General features: G+C 44.6%; 1 protein-coding gene across 2 annotated transcripts in view; it reads right to left on the minus strand.

Moving 5' to 3' along the window:
* ARHGAP6 (Rho GTPase activating protein 6) overlaps positions 1 to 16,524 on the minus strand; it is a 517,936-nt gene that overhangs the window by 68,864 nt on the left and 432,548 nt on the right. For both annotated transcript variants that reach the window (XM_075539194.1, XM_075539195.1), the window contains exon 3: positions 4,167 to 4,238. In XM_075539194.1, coding sequence (XP_075395309.1) covers positions 4,167 to 4,238 — 72 coding nt within the window. The remainder of the gene's footprint in view (positions 1 to 4,166; positions 4,239 to 16,524) is intronic.

Below are 16,524 nucleotides of genomic sequence, written 5' to 3' on the forward strand. Positions count from 1 at the left end.
ATTGGGAGCATGACTTGACTCTAAAATCTGATTCCTATTTATTCGCCACTGACCCAGAAGTAAAGGTCTTTGAGAGTTTCCTGTGTTCCTTCTTTCACTACTGGATTGAACTGATTATCATTTTTTCACACGTGCAGTGGTTATGAATGCAAATGCCAATATTGAACGAAAAGGAAATAATGTGAACAGATTATGCCCGGGCCAGGACTGCACACCACCCACCCCCCCTGCTTCTCCGAATCCAAGTCAGGGTTCTCAGGGGTGACAGAGACTGGCCTGTTTGTTCAGGAATGATGCTATGTCATTCTGTCTCACTTAACCCTAGAGTACCCTGGGTTTAAACATCAAAGCTACAATGCAATAACAAAAACACCCAACTCCTTTGTCTTCAAGCTGGGTACTTCCTCACTTCACTAGAATGATCCAGAACCTGCCTTCCTGTAGGCAACACACTTGTGAGTGTTCAATCAGCATTCCGATGAGCCTGTGGAAGTATGATTGGGTCTGAAAAGTGCAGACAGGTCCGTTGAACACTTTCCCTGACCATGTCTGTAATGCTCACTGACAGCAAGTACAAGTGGACCTCCCTCCTCTGCGAACGTCCAAGCATCATCTCCTGCAAAAATGCTCATTCTGCTTAGCCCTGCCAGTTGGGTACTTCCTAGAGCAGTGGTTCACAACCTTCCTAATGACACAACCCCGTAATATAGTTCCACATGTTGTGGTGACCCCCCAAACATTAAATTATGTCCGTTGATACTTCATAACTGTCAATTTGCTACTGTTATGAATTGGGCAACCGCTGTCCTAAAGAATCGCCTAAATTCTACACCATGAGTATTTAAACCCCAATAGCGATACTGCCATCCTAGAATACACTCAGGAGCCTGGTGGTATAGTGGTACAGGGTCAGCAGTTCAAAGCCACTCCTTCGCAGAAATACAGGGCTTTTTACCCCCATAAAGGGTTACAGTTTTGAAAACTCACAGGGGGAAGTTCTACTCTGCCCGATGGGGGCGCTATGATTTAGCATTGACTCGGCAGTGAGAGAAGACATCCACTTGAAAAAGAAAGACATCCGTTCCCCTTATCCATGGTTTTGCTTTCCAGAGTTTGTCACCAGTGGTCATGCATGGGTCCAAAAATATTTAAATTGTGCACCATTCTGAGCAGCTTGATGAAATCTTTCCATTTCCCGCTCCTGCCCCTTCTCCTCATCCTTGGCTGGGCGGCAGCTTGGCCTAGGGAGCCCTGGGTATTTGACATATGTATGTGTAAGAGAAATCATAGTGTATCTAAGGTCTGGTACCATGTACAGGTTCAGGCATCCACTGGGGGTACGATAACAGGACCGTGTGGATAAGGGGGACCACTGTACAGTAAGGGGAAAGTCAGAACCTGTGTCAAGCAGATGCCTGTTAGAGAAGGAAAACACAAATATTCTTCCCTAATAGGATCCGAAACTTGAGAGAGGCAGAGAAACAAGGCAGTCCCCAACGGACCCAGCTCACACAAGTCTCAATGTGCAAGACTGATAACAGCCAGCATGATGCCCTTAGGGCATTCGATACACCTGGAGACCTGCTCTCAGCTAGCGAGGCCGTGAAAGGTGCTCTACTAGAGGAATAGACGGGCTTGAGACTTAAAAGCCAAGTTATTACAGGACAAGGGCATGGACAAGTCACCCAATGACATCACTTTGAATTGAGCAGACAAGGGTGAAAGGTGGCTGCAGAAGGCATCACCTTCCTTCCTCTAGCAGTAATTTCACCCGGGATGCCATGCGTCCTGCCAAGTACCCTGGTGAAGATGGACCAGGTTTAGACATTGGCCATCTGAATTCACTCTCACGGCCACTGAGTCGATAAGCAAGCATAGTGTTTCTATAGGATAGAGGAAAAAATATCTGTCCCTATGTGTTTCCGAGACTGTTCCATCTTTAAGGGAGCAGAAAGCCTCAACATACCCATTTTGGAGCCGCACAGAACACCAGCAGTCCCTATGTGGTGGAGATATGGACACTGGCATTTTTGAGCAGTTCTACTAGTGATTCTATTGAGAAGTCAAGGTTGGCCACCACTGGCATATTTCCCTTTTTGTTTTCAGATTTGAGGTTAACTACTAGATCATGTGGGCAGCCAGCCTAATGAGAACATGACATGTGCATCAGTGTCCTCACTTATTAATTAACTCACAGGCTTTAGAAATGCCCTGATTAAGGACTGGAGCTATTGAGCTGGGAAGGGGCCCTTGCCATGCTACAATTTGTTGACATTGAACACTTTTCAGTGAGACGGAAGAGTGGGAAGAATATTGGCAGAGTGGCAGTTCGGTCCTGCGAAGAATGATTTGAGCTTTTACCTTTTGTTTGTGCCCTCTGAAGGTAACTATCTTAGGAAGATGGCTTTATCTTCCAATGGCAAGTTTTCTACCTCTATCGCTAAGTTCTAGCTTCTTTGTGATGATACTGAATCAGTGAATATTGTGCATAGCTGAACAAGGCTCTTCCAAAGCCAAAATGCACAGTTACACTCTTTCTTCATCTACAGTCTCAAGTCACTCAAGCTCTTTCTTCATAGGGTTTTTTTAACTCCTATTTTATTTTATAGACAGCAAACTCTGCTCCTACTCCACAGCTTCTAAGACATAATAAATCATGATACTGGTTACATTCTTCTCACTGAGCCAATGTTCTTGTTATTTCTGTTCTAGTTGTTTCACTCTCATTAACTGCAGCTCATTGCCCTCCAACCTTCATCGAGGCTTTAAAATAGCCCTTGGCCATTTGGTCTGATGTAGGTAATTTTTAAAAATAAATAATGCAAGGGTGCAATCTGACCACTATAATCCAAGGCCAACTCCACACCATCAATCTCAGTCTCTACATCCATATCTGGCCCTTTGCCCAAGAGGTCATGGCATTGGGTTCTTTGGAAGAAAAAGGAGATAAAGAATGTGAAGGCATGGAAAAATGTTGTATTTGCCTTAACGGAGGGTTTCTCAATCTTGGCACTGTTTGAACCAGATAGTTTTCTCGTGTCAGGGAGTCTCCTATGAATTGTAGAATGTTCAGCAGCATCCTCAGGCTCTCCTCACTAGATGCCAGTAGAACTGGTCCAAACCAGACTATCTCCAAACATTTCAAAGATCCCCTGGTAGACAGAAAGTCCCTTCTGCTTAAGAGGGAATTGGGGCATGTATTCCAGCTGACTGCTGCAGTATTGTGTGGAAAACAAAACAAAAGGAATATTGACAGACCGGTCCCTTTTGAGATTAAAAAAGGGTTAAAGTCTTGAGTAGCACATTTTCCATTTGTAAATATGTCCACTGATTTCAAGTGCCACTTCTATGGGTTTTCACTATTGATCCAAATAGAATAAAATAATTTCATTTTCTCAAAAAAAATGGTCACATTCTATTTTTGTTCCAAAGAACCAAATGTCATAGCAGCATTCTCCAATCATTGCGCTTCAGGCCAGAGAAGTAGGTCACAAAAAACTGGGCTGTGCCCATGGAGGCCAAGTGTCCATTGAATAGGCTGGCCCAATGACTATTTGTTGAAAATGACACCATATACTCCAGAAAGGGGTGGGGGAATTTAAGTCATTTCCTAAATAAACCTAGAAGGCTACACGCAAGAAGAGGAAGAGTGTCATAATTTGCAAGATGTAAGTAGGTAAGCACAGGGCCAGACATGAGCCTTCTGTGATCTAATAGAAACATACTGAGAACGGCTCATCTGCAGTAACCCATGAGTATGAGCCTGTTTCTTTCCAGTAGTCATGGTAGGCAAAGCCAAACTCTTGCACATATGCCCAGCCCAGCCTAATGGTCTGGATTTGCCAGACAGCTGGTTAATATTAGAGATGCCGTCCATGGCTACTCAACCCAGATTCCCTTTATGCATAGCTGATTGGCCAGAATCCTAATTGGAACCATAAACTTGGCTGTAGTTGCACCCTGTGCAAAGCAGTTGACCTCGTCACTCAGTACAGGGTCACTCAGACACACAGGAACAGAGCAGACCCAAGCAACCCCTAGCGGCATTCCATTGCAGCAGCCCGCTTACGTGACAGAGCTCCACCGCATACATCTATGCACTTCGCAAACGCCACTGAGGGCACCTATCACGCTCCCTAATGATGCCTTCGCTTTACTTCACTTACCTCTGTCTTTGTTTTTCTCCTTTCCGAGGGAATCCAGTTTCTTTCTCAAAGATTTCTTTCGCTTCTGTCCATCTGTAAGGGGAATGAGATGATTTAGGAACGAGCATACCGATATTTTGCATGACCATCTTTGAGCAAATTACGGTTTCTCACTCACTTTGCTCCTCATTTGCTCTTTCTAACAGAGATGACTTGAACATCCCGAACCTGGATGGCTCACAAAACCATGTGGTCAATTTTTGTTTCAGTCTACAAAACAAGAAACGGTCCTCCTTTGGAAATCATTTCCTACTGCCCTTTGACTACCTTTGACCTTTACAAGCACATGAGTCTTTTCCTGGGTGCTATGTCTATGGATCAAAGTTCCAGGAGATGAGTGTCAACCAATCAATGACCACATGTGGGGTCCATGAGCTCAGTTCTAAGTGTCACTGCATCATTTACTGTTTGTCTTTGGCTGAGTCTGTGTGTCCTCTCTTATCGAATAGGAGTGACTTTATAGAATATTGTGAAAAATCATTGAGAAGATGTTAATAAAGTGCTTTATAGGGAGCTTAACACAAATCAGTAAAGTTCACATCTATTTTCCCCCCAGGGGTTTGCATAATAGTAGTTATTTAAATATGTGTTGTTAGTTGTCATAAAGCTTGTCCCAACTCATAGTGCTGCCTACACTATCTTCATATCGGATGCTCTGCTCCATTCTATCATTGTGGCCATGGTGTATCATGACTGTCTTCCAACCTAGGAGACTCATCTCCCAAGACTTAACTTGGCCAATTTTCTGCTTTGACCCATAAGGGTTTTCACTGGCTGATTTTAAGAAATTTATTGCCTAGCCTTTCTTCCTACTCTATCTTATTCTGGAAGCCCCACGGAAACCTCTCCACCACAGGTGATCCTGCTGGTATGTAAAACACACGAGAGACGTAGCTTCTGGCATCATATCACCATGCCGGCCACCCCAGTGAGACAAATTGACAGATAGGTGGTGGACAAAATGGCTGTATAACAAGCTAATGAACCGTTCCCTCATACATGGCCATTTGGATAGCTTATAACTTTTCACTTTATTAAAGAAGACACGTATCCTCTTAGTATCTGGCAGTTTCAACTAAAGTATTCAATACGTCTGTTGGATTTGTCAAATAATAAAGATGCCACCCAGATTCATGGGCAGCTTCCACTGCATTCCTAGGGTGTCATCATGAACTATTGGCATTGATCATTATAGGAAGGCATTCTAGATTTATGCAGCTGTCAATTGCACCAGTGGGACATGCCAATACGGAAGGCACATAGGGAAAGTGGCAGTTCATGATGCAAGCAAACACCGATGTTTCAATGGGGAATTAAGGCAGTGTGTGTGTGTAGTTTTGTTTTCTTCAAAATGTTTTTCCTTTTGTTGTTGTGGAGACTATACACAACAAAACACACACAAGGCAACATTTTCTACATGTGTCACCGCATGACACTGATTACACTCTTTGAGTTGTACAACTTCTCTCCCCCTCCTTGTATGAAGTGTTCCTCCCGCATTAACATAAGCTCACTGCCCCCATGTTCCTCTCTGGTCTCTTTCCAGTTGCTGTTGTCCGTATGATCCCATACAGATAGCTTTGAAAAGAGCATACTGCTCAAAGCAGACCTTTTAAGATAACTTCGCTAAATTATATTCAGTCGGTTTAAGTGTTAAAAGATTAATGATCTCAAGCCAAGTTTTTCCGGGGTTCACCAGAAACTCTAGCATCCATGAGAAATTGAAAGTCTGTTCTGCACTGACTCTTTTGATCGGGATTCTTCTATGGGATCTTTAATCAAAATGCCCAGTAATGGTAGCTGGGCACCACTCCAGTCCTTCTGGACTCATGGAAATGCAGGCTATGATCCACGCATTCCAGATAGTACTTCTGTTCCTGGCCCTCCTTTTTCCACTGTTGCTCCAGGTGAATATAGGAAACCACTTGTTGTGCCACTGATGGCAGCTTACAAGCTTGGAAGACCCCAGGCACTACACCACAAACTAGGAGGTAGAACAGAAACACTCAACAGGTTATACGGCCAATTAACTGGGGTGTCCCATGAAACCACCGAATCCCATGAAAGGATTTGTTCCACATGAACTGCCTCAGTAGCCACTCTTTTTGGTGTTGTTATTGTAAAAATATCATCGCACAATGTTTGTCAATCTAGTCTTTCACAGGTGTACAACTTATGGACAGCAACCAATTACATTCTATGTCATTCTACCGTGAATGCGATTCCCCCCACCCCCATCATCATTAACCTCCTCTACCCCCCCCCACTCCTCCTTTCCTGGTGATGTAGTTAAAGTTTATTGTGCCAACCCGGCCGAGAAACACATGTGAGGTTAATTGAAGGCGGAGAGATAAATGGCTTGACGAGCCTCGCCTTTCTAGTTCTTGGATCTCTTGCTTTGTGATGGTCACACCAGGCTTCAGCTGGCAAGGCTCACTTCTTGCAAGACATCCCGAAGAAGCCACTTGGACCTACCCCGATGCAGCCCTAGGTGCTGGAGCACCTGCCAGCGCTGTGATGCTTACATGTTCACTGATTTGGCTTTCCTCCTGTAGTCGACATCATTGTGTGTGTTTTGTGAGATGGACGAGGACTTGGTGAATTGGTGTCGGACATATGGGGTAATGTTGGATTTGTGGGCTTGGGCAGCACTGGGTTGGGACCTTTTCTTGATGTGCACTTAACCTTTATATATAACTCTCTCTTATATATAAGAGTTCCTATGGATTTGTTTCTCTAAAGTACCCTAACACACCTGGTAACCTTTAATAAACTTTGGTCTCATATTTGTCTTTTCATGTCTTTTTTATTAAGTGAGGTCATAAAATATTCAACTAAGCAATAACAATGCTCTCTACTATTGAGTCAATGCCGACTCACAGAGACCCTATAGGATAAGGCAGAACTGCCCCTGTAAGTTTCTGACACTTAAATCTTCACAGAATTGGAGAGCTCTGTCTTTCATTCAGAAAGAAGCTGGGGGCATTTGAATTGCTGATCTGGAGGCTTATGGCCCAGAATGTAAGCACTATGCCATAGGTCAGCAGGTCTTCAAGTTCCATGCCCACTCTAGCATGTATCAGGACTTCATTTTTCCTACTGGGTAACTAGTGTTCCATTGTATGTATGCACTACATTATTGTTTATTGGAGGATTACTTTTTTTTTTAAAGGAGAGACTACAAACTGTAGTAAAGAAAGCAACTCAGCCCTATCAAATCTAAAAGCCAGAGACTACTATCTGGAAAAGATGGAGCAAGCATTCTTCAAGAGAGAGGCACATTCCTGGCATCCTCGAGGGGCCGCAGCTGTGGCCAGCTCCTCCTTCCTGAATTTTTGGAGGCAAAAGAACATCATAATATAATCACGGGCACATTCAAGTTCTCTTCTTTTTTAAAAAAAGTTCAAAAATGATTCTCCTGCCATGAAATGGAAACAGTTCCTATGAGTCTTCATCCGGGAAGTCCTGAGCTTTGTATAGGGGACAGTTACATAATGGGATAGAGTGTCTGATCCCTTTATCTGGGTCCATACTGTTTGTGTTTAAAGACGGTCTATTTATGAGAGCCTACCATGTGGCTGAAACATAACAATTATGAGGATGGCACAGGACTGCGCAGGCAGGGATTCCTTCAGTTGTACACAAGGTCCCAATAAGTCAAAGCAGTTTTGACAGCCCCTCACACACAGTACAACCCATACACCATATCTACCTGGGTGGTGTGAAGGATGAATGTGACTGGCTGCTAAACCAAAGGTTGGTGGTTTGAGTCCACCAGAGGCAACTAGCAATCCATTTTCAAAGAAAGACCTGGCAATCTACTTATAAGAAATCAAGGGCTGAAAGAGAGCACCGTGGAGCACAGTTCAACTCTGACACTCATGGGCCCAACATGAGTTGGACCCAAGTAGATGGCAACCGGTTTTACCATGACTACCTATGTATAGCTAGACATGAAATGTAACAACTACTTCAGCTGCTAACCTGATATCTAGCTAGGCCTGACAAGACTTTTACTCTATAACTATTCATCACTAGCTCATATTACTATATGCATTGGCCTGTAACCAAATTATCTTAAAATCAATAATCTGATAGCACCTCCCTTTTAATTGTTTATCCAGAGAAATTGTTAGGCCCAAAATGAAAGCTTGAGAACTTAAAAATATTTTTTTTCATAAGGAACATATTTGAAAACTTGACAAGTTGTCAAAGAATCAAAAGGTGTATAAAATTGGGAGTATTATCTGGGAGCGTGTGCTCATCTGGTAGACTAGAGCAACAAATCCAGACACACACATGTGTTTATAAGAGAGAACTTTATATTAAAGAGCAATTGTATACTAAAAAAAACATCCCAGCCCGGTCCAGATCGAGTCCTCAAGTCCGATATTAGCCCAGATGCTGGACCATACTCCTCAGACTCAGGAAGTACATGCAATGATGGAAAATGCAGGAAGATCACAGTTCGGCGGGTGCAAAGTCTTGTGGATTTAATGGCATTGGAAGCATCCCAGCACTGTCTTGGGTCTCCACATGGCCTCTCCAACTCTCTGAGTGTGGCTCTTCAACAGGAAGGTGAAGCAGAGAGAGAGAGGAAGTTCCCAGAATCCTCAAGAGAAGGCCACGCCCAAAGGGAGGCCTCATCAGGCTGTGACCTGATTGACAGACCAGTCTCTACCCCTCCACTTACTGATCAAGTTGACACGAAATTGGGTATCTACCATAGGGAGGGGGGATGTTTTTTTCAAATTTTACAAATTATAGAAAATACAGATGCAAATATCTACACTATGAACAAGTCATCTATAGAATAGTTAGATGGCAGATTCCCCCATATCCAAGTTATGATATTGACAGCTACTGGTACCCTGTGACTTTCCTGTCACATCTTCTTCTTCTCCCTCCCATTCACAGGAAATTGCTCTTCCAATTTTTCTTGAGAATGTTACTCTCTGTGAATGCGTGTAATGACAATAGCTTCATGCTTCCTGTGTTTGCATTTGTAGAGATGGAGTCACGTGGTAGGCATTCTGTCTTTGCTTTGTTGATTTGCTTCGTCAATATGTGGGGAGGTTCATCCTGAGAAGCTAGGCAGTGGAGCACATTCATTCTGATTGCCATCCACTGTTGTCGTGTAGGGCTGTCTAACCAGCCCCCTAGTTGCTCGTGTAGGGCTGTCTACCCAGCCCATGAGCTGCCATCGAGTCATTTCCAACTCATGTGGGTCAGAGTAGGCTTTTCAATGGCAACATTTTCAGAAGCAGATCACCGGGTGTTTTTTCAGAGTAGCCTCAGCATGGACTCACCAGCCTTTTGGTTAGCAGTGGGTGAACTGAATCATTTGCACCCTTTTGAGAATCCCATATGGCTATACCCACTGCCCTCCGGTTAAATCCAACTCATAGTTGGATTCTATAGACACTATAGATTGGACCTTATAGACAGAGTAGAGTTGCCCCATAGGGGTTTCAAGGCTGTGAATCTTTTTGGGAGTAGACTACCACAACGTTCTCCTGGTGGTTTAGAACTACAATTGCTCAGTTATCAGCTGTGTGCTTTAACCACTGTGCAACCAAGCTTCCTTCCTGTATGACTACACCGCAATTAACATATCCAGTGAGTTATCAATATACATTTCACTTGCTTCTGGCTTGGCCCTAGTTGGGACAATGTTTGGGGACAATTCTGTTCATACCTCCATAAATGCATGTCCAAAAGCCATTTCCGAGATGTGAGGTTCCCAGATCAGTGCCTGCAGCATCATCTGAGAATTTGTTAGACACTCACATTCCTGAGCCCCACCCCAGGTCTGCAGAATCCGGAACTCTGGGGTAGGGCATAGCAACTGGCCTCTTCCTGCATCATCTCCAAGATCTGTTGTCAACTGGACCATTGTGAGCCACAGGGGTTTCCTCGGCTGATTTTTCTGAAGTCAATAGCCAGGCCTGTTTGCCTAGTCCCTATTAAGCTGGGAGCTCTGCTGAAACCTGTTCAGCATCATGGCAGCGTGCAAGCCTCCACTGCATTGGCTGGGCATCAAAGCCAGGTTTCCCAATTGGAAGGCAATGACTCTACCACTGACCCCACTTTGCCCCACATACAGGAGTGGAAAGGTGAACAGACTGCCTGCACTGAGATTTGGAAATAGAAATAGAAAGAATTCCTGTATGTGTGCAGTGGATACGGCCCTCATCTGGTGCTGCGGTAGCCACAGGCAAAGCACTAGCCCCGAGAATGCAAACTGGTCAGAGCCGGCCCCTGCTCTTTGGGTGGGTAGTTCCACGGTGATTCCTAAAACCTACTGCAAAATCGAGGCCATTTTACTGGGCCCCCTGTTCCTCAAATGCACTGCAGGTCCCCACAGAGCCCTAAGCCTTGGCTGATGCACCCAATCACAGTATCTGGCACGTCTTGGAGTTTGAAACCACATCCTAGGCCTGAAAGGAAGGTTCCCGAGTGTTTTAAATCTTTAAAAAACAAAAACAAAACAAAAAGGAGAAAACCTGCTGAGAAAAGTTTGAAGGAATGCTTATTGGCACCACCTTCTCTGCCGTTCCCAACCACAGCTGCCTCACTATTTACTTGAACCAGAAAAATAGACTCCCAGAGAAGGCAAACCAAAGGAATTCATAGGCAATGAGGGAAACTCAGTTAAAAAACGAGGGGAAAAATGATATAAAGAGAAACTTGGGTGGCAGGGTGGGAAATGGCCCTTTAGACTCTAATCTAAGCCAGAATTTCTCAATGGGGCCAGACTTTGTCCGGGGGACCACCCTATGCATTTTTGGACGTTTAGCAGCAGCCCTGGACTCCACCCTCTCGATGCCAAGGGCGCTTGCTCTTGTCCCCTCCCCACTACTTGCCATTGTAGCTCTTGTCTTTATGCAATGTTCCCTAGAGGCAGTCACCCTGAGGAGAAGCCCTAGTGAATGAACATTCACCTTTCCCTAGTTGTGAGAATGCTCCAGCTTCAAACCAACCCGTTTCTGCTATAACTAGAACACTATATAAAGGCTTACCCATGGTTGAGCCTTGTCAGGTGGGATCTTTGACACAATACCACTTCCTTCCATTTGTAAGGTGGCGAGTCTTCCTGTAGTTATCTAACACAGCAGTTCTCAACCTGGGGTCACGACACCTTTGGGGGGTCAAACGACCCTTTCACAGGGTGCCTAAGACCATATTTTCAACAGTCTTAGGAACCGAAACACCGCTCCTCTAGTCATCTCCTGGTGAGTCCACCCACACACAGATACTCCCACATACGGGTCACCACAACATGAGGCACCAGATCAAAGGGTCTCGAACTGTTCTCCCAGCTTCCTAAGATGACCAAAGCAGCCAGTCGCCACCTTGTTGATTCCATCCCCACTGCAACTCCCATGTATGTCCAGAGCAGAACTGTTCTCCAGCGGGATTTCAATGGCTGATCTTTTCCGAGATCACAGAGTCTTTCTTTCACGGTCTTCGGGGATGGACTCAAACTACCAATTTCTCAGCTGGCAACTGAATGCCTTGACCATTTGAGCCACCCAGGTACTACAAACCCCAAACCAACCTCACTGCTATTGAGTGATACCTATTCACAGTGACCCTTCAGGACAGGGTAGAACTACCCCTGTGGGTTTCCAAGATAGTAACCTTTTTTCCCCTCCTAAATCATGTTCAGCTCTTATCACAATCCATCCATCCATCCATCCATTATGTCAAGTACATTTGTTGCCATCATCATTTTCAAACCATTTTTTAAATTTGAGCCCTTGACATCAATTCCTCATTTTTTTCCCTCCTTGACCCACCCTCCCTCCCTCCCTCATGAACCCTTGATAATGTCTACCTTCACCCACGTTTCTGTTGTCCGTCCCCCTGGGAAGGGTTATATGTAGATCATTGTGATGGGTTTCCCCTTTCTCCTCCCACCATCCCCTTCCCCTCCTGGTATTGCTACTCTCATTATTGGTCCTGAGGGGTTTATCTATCCTGGATTCCCTGTGTTTCCAGCTCTTATCTGTACCCATGTGCGTGCTCTGGTCAAGCCAGATTTGTAACATAAAACTGGGGTCATGAATGTGGGGTGTATGTAAAGCATTAAAGAACTAGAGGAAAGTTGTATGTTTCATGGGTGCTATACTGCACCCTGACTGGCTCAGCTCTTCCTTGTGACCCTTCTGTGAGGGGATGTCCAATTGTCTACAGATGGGCTTTGTGTCTCCACTCTGCACCCCCATTCACATTGATATGACTTTCTGTTGAGTCTTTGATGGTGCCTGATACATGATCACACAGGCTGATGTTCTTCTTTCATGTGAACTTTGTTGCTACTCAGCTAGATGATCTCTTGCTTATCTTCAAGTCTTTAAGACCCCAGACTCTATATCTTTTGATAGCTGGGACCCATCATTTTTTTCCCCTCACATTTTCTTATGCACCCATTTTGTCTTCAGCGATCATGTTGGGAAGCTGAGCATCCCAGAATGCCAGGTTTTTAGGACAATTTGTTCCTGTATTGGAGGAGTACTTGAGTAGAGGCCTAATGTCCATCTGCTACTTTGATACTTAACATATGTGTGTATATATATATATATTTCCCTATCATTATATATAAATGCCCATTTGCCTACTAGTTCTTTTCTCTATTTCCTTTGACTTTCTTCTTGTCCCACTACGTTTCAGTAATTCCTCTCAGTTACATTGCCCTTGATCAAGCCCTACCAGGCATCCTACACCCTCCTAGCCATCAATGTTAGATCACTCGTTATTCCCTTGTCCCTGGGCTTCCTTTCTCCCACCTCCGCCTCTCCCATGGCCCTCTGGAACCATCCGTCAGTTGTTTTCTTATCCGGATTATTTATCCCATCTATCTTATCTAGATAGACATGCAGAGACAACAATAAACACAAAAATAAGAGAGAGCAAAACCAAACAACAAAGTAAAACAAAACACAACAACAAAAACCCAACAACAACAAAAAAGAAAAGCCTATAAATAGTTCCTGGTCTGTTTCTTGACCTTTAAGGAATGTTTTCCAGTCTAGTCTGATGGGGTGTCATGCCCTGGCCCCAAAGTCTATTTTTGGCATATTCTGGGGACTTCATTGCTTTTCTCCCCTTGGTGCTCTGTGGCATGCCTTTAGCCTTTCACCCTGGTGTGGTGGGGTCAGGTCGGGCACAATTCCCACACTGTGTCTCTAGTGTTGTGCCTCTTAGTTCTATGGGTAAGTCAGGGATGTCTTCTCTATTCCTTGTCTGCTCTGAACAGGAATATGGTCTTCGGGGCTTGGTGGGCCAAGATGTACTCCACTCTCTCTCCTTCCCTCTTTGTTTGCCCCTGTGTGCTCTGATCAGGCGTGCCCCTCTCCCCGAGCTGTAGCTTCAGTGTTGTCCTCTCAAGCAAATTCTTGGGGGGAGGAGGTGGGGTGTCCAAGTAGTTGGGATTGGGGTCGGTCCCGCAGACCTCTCTATTGATGAGAGCCTTGTTTTTTCTCTGGGAGAGCAGCTGGCGTTTTTGAATGCTGGCCTTTTGGCTAGCAGCTCAACATGCAATCCACTACATCACCAGTTCCTTGGTTAAACAGCCTTCACTTCTTCGTGTCAAGTGGTTTTTTTTCTCTTTTGAGAGTGTCAAAATGATGTCCAGAACAGTGTCTGATGGGGAATGGTTAGCATATATGGGGGACTCTGGCATCCGTGCAGATTTTCCCTTTTAGGGGACTAAACATGATGGATAAGCAGATTGCTGGTAAGCCCTCCATGGGCCAGAATAAGGATTCAGGAGGAAGTGATAGGAAAACAGTTTTCCTAGACAGTGGAACTTGTTTAGCAATGAGATGAATTGCCACAACAAAGCACTGCTCACTATGGCTTCCAGCTCTCTCTCTGTTGTGCGTGAGCACACTCTTTTTTTATTTCTTAAAAATCATTTTATTGGGGAATCCTACAACGGTTGCTGCAATCCATACATAGCTTGCATCAGGTGAATTTGTACATATGTTGCCCTCATTTTTTTTAGACATTTACTTTCTATTAAGCCATTGATATCAGCTTCTCTTTTTCTCCCTCCCTACCCCCACCCTCATAATCCCTTGATAGATCATACATTGTTATTATTTTCATATCTCATACTGACCGCTGTCTCCCTTTCCCCATGTTTTCTGTTGTTCTTCCCCCTGGAGAAGGGTGTATGGTTATGTGTTGATCATTATGATTGGTCCCCCTTTTCTCCTTCCTCTCCCCCTCTTTCCCCCACCCTTCTGGTAACACTATTTCTACTCCTGCTCCTGGATTCTGTGTGTCCTGAGATCCCATCTTTTATCTATACCTGTGTACATGTTCTGTCTAGTCTGCATTGAGAATCAGCACTGGGGTCATGATAGTGGGGGGTGAGGATGCCTCAAGGAATCAGAGAAATATTGTGCGTTCCATCTATGCTTTCTTTACTGTACCCTGGTTGACTCATCCCTTCCCTGTGGCTGCTCTGTGGGGGGATTGTTCCATTGTCTACAGATGGGCTTTGGCTCTCTGCTCCAACCTCCCTCATTCTTAACAAAAGGTTTTTGTTTATTTGATTGTTAAGTGTCTTCTGATGCTTATTACCCAGTCCCAGTGACTCCTCATGATCGCACTGGCGGTGTGCTTTATCCACGTGGGCTTGTTGTTTCTCTGCTGAATGGCGGCTTGTGTAACTTCAAGCCTTTAAGACCCCAGACACTATATCTTTTAAGAGTTGGGCACCATCAACCTTCTTCCTCACATTTGTTTATGTACCCATTTTGTCTCCAGCGACTGTATCAGGAGGGTGAACATCTCAAACTGCTGCTTTGTTAGAACAAAGTGTTCTTGTGTTGACGGAGGGTATGTTGATTGCTCTTAATCTCTCTGTGTCTGTCACTCATTCTGGGAAATATCATATGATTAGCAGCCTTATGGAGAAAACTACATGGTGAAGATCGAACGCATCCAGCCCACAGTGCCATGAGTTAGTTTAGCAAATGGATCATCCAGTCCCAGTCAAGCTTTCTGATGAGTATAGGCTCAGCTTGACTGCAACCAAATGAAAACCTCAGCCTGAGACATCTAGTTACGGTGCTCCCAGAACCCGTGGGAAATAACCAATGCTTACTGCTAGAACAAAAAAGAGAAAGAAAGAAAGACTTCACCTAAAATACAATGTGGTATTTCCGATGGGATATGAGACAGAGGAATGGACGTTAAAGGGTCAACTGGTGAGATATCAATAAAGGCTAGAGTTTAGATGACAGCAACATACCAATATTGCCTTTTTCGTCGTGACAAATGCATCATGCATTTATAAGATGTTAATGTGAGGAGAGGCTAGTCAAAGGGCAGGGGCTCTGAGGGCATAGCAGTTCAATGTTCAGCTGCTACCTGAGAGGTGGGCAGTTTGAATCCACCCAGTGGCCTTGCAGGAGAAAGGCCCAGGTGATGTGCTTCCTTAAGATTCTTTTTCAAACCTAGTGATGTTGGCTTGGTCCTGACTCCTAGTGACCCTAGGTGACAGAGTAGAGCTACCCCACAAGGTTTCAAAGTTACAATATTTCCAGAAGCAGATCGCAACATCTTTCTCCTGAAGAGAGGCTGCCCACCGTTCAGTTAGCAGTTGAGTGGGGTGGTTTTCCTCTCTCACATGGGGTTGCTGGGCGTCATGATGACAGAATGGCCCCCAACAACCAGGGCAGGTGAGGGGCTAAAGGAAACCTGGCATTATCTTAGAACATGCTCTGTATATCTAAAATTAGGTCAGGAAGACAGTTTTCTTTCTTTTTTTTAAGAAACAAACTTTTGAAAGAGAAAATAGTTTGCCCTTTCAAAAGCTTGTTTACGAAAAGGAGAGGAGGTGGTGTTAGGCCCTTTCTTCCAACCATCAAAATGTGCCCTAGCCAAAGAGCCACAGCTGTCGAACACACAGGAAAATGCATGCCTGGCTGTATTGACCTCTTTGAAGGGGGTGTTCATTTCTACCGCGGACCCCTCTCAGCACTGGATCCTTGAGAAACATTTGGGAAGTATTTCTTTTGGGAAAACGAGTAATGGATTCAAGAGAGGTCTTCACTTTTCAGTTGGTTACCTGCCCCCCTTACTTTCACTAAGAAAGTGGACGCTTTCCCTAATAAGGTTATTAAGTCCAGGGGAAACGTGGCCTCTCTTTGGTGCTCTGCGTGAGTTGCATCCCCACGATTTCAAAGGGAGTCAAGGAGAGGCTGTTTACAAGTCAAGATCACTTCGCAATGAAATACAGGAGAATTGTGGGGCGAGAAGTTGCAGGCAGCGCTACTCTCGGTCTCATGGGGAGAGGCTG

This window comes from Tenrec ecaudatus, chromosome X, assembly GCF_050624435.1.
Source record: "Tenrec ecaudatus isolate mTenEca1 chromosome X, mTenEca1.hap1, whole genome shotgun sequence".
Taxonomy (NCBI): domain Eukaryota; kingdom Metazoa; phylum Chordata; class Mammalia; order Afrosoricida; family Tenrecidae; genus Tenrec; species Tenrec ecaudatus.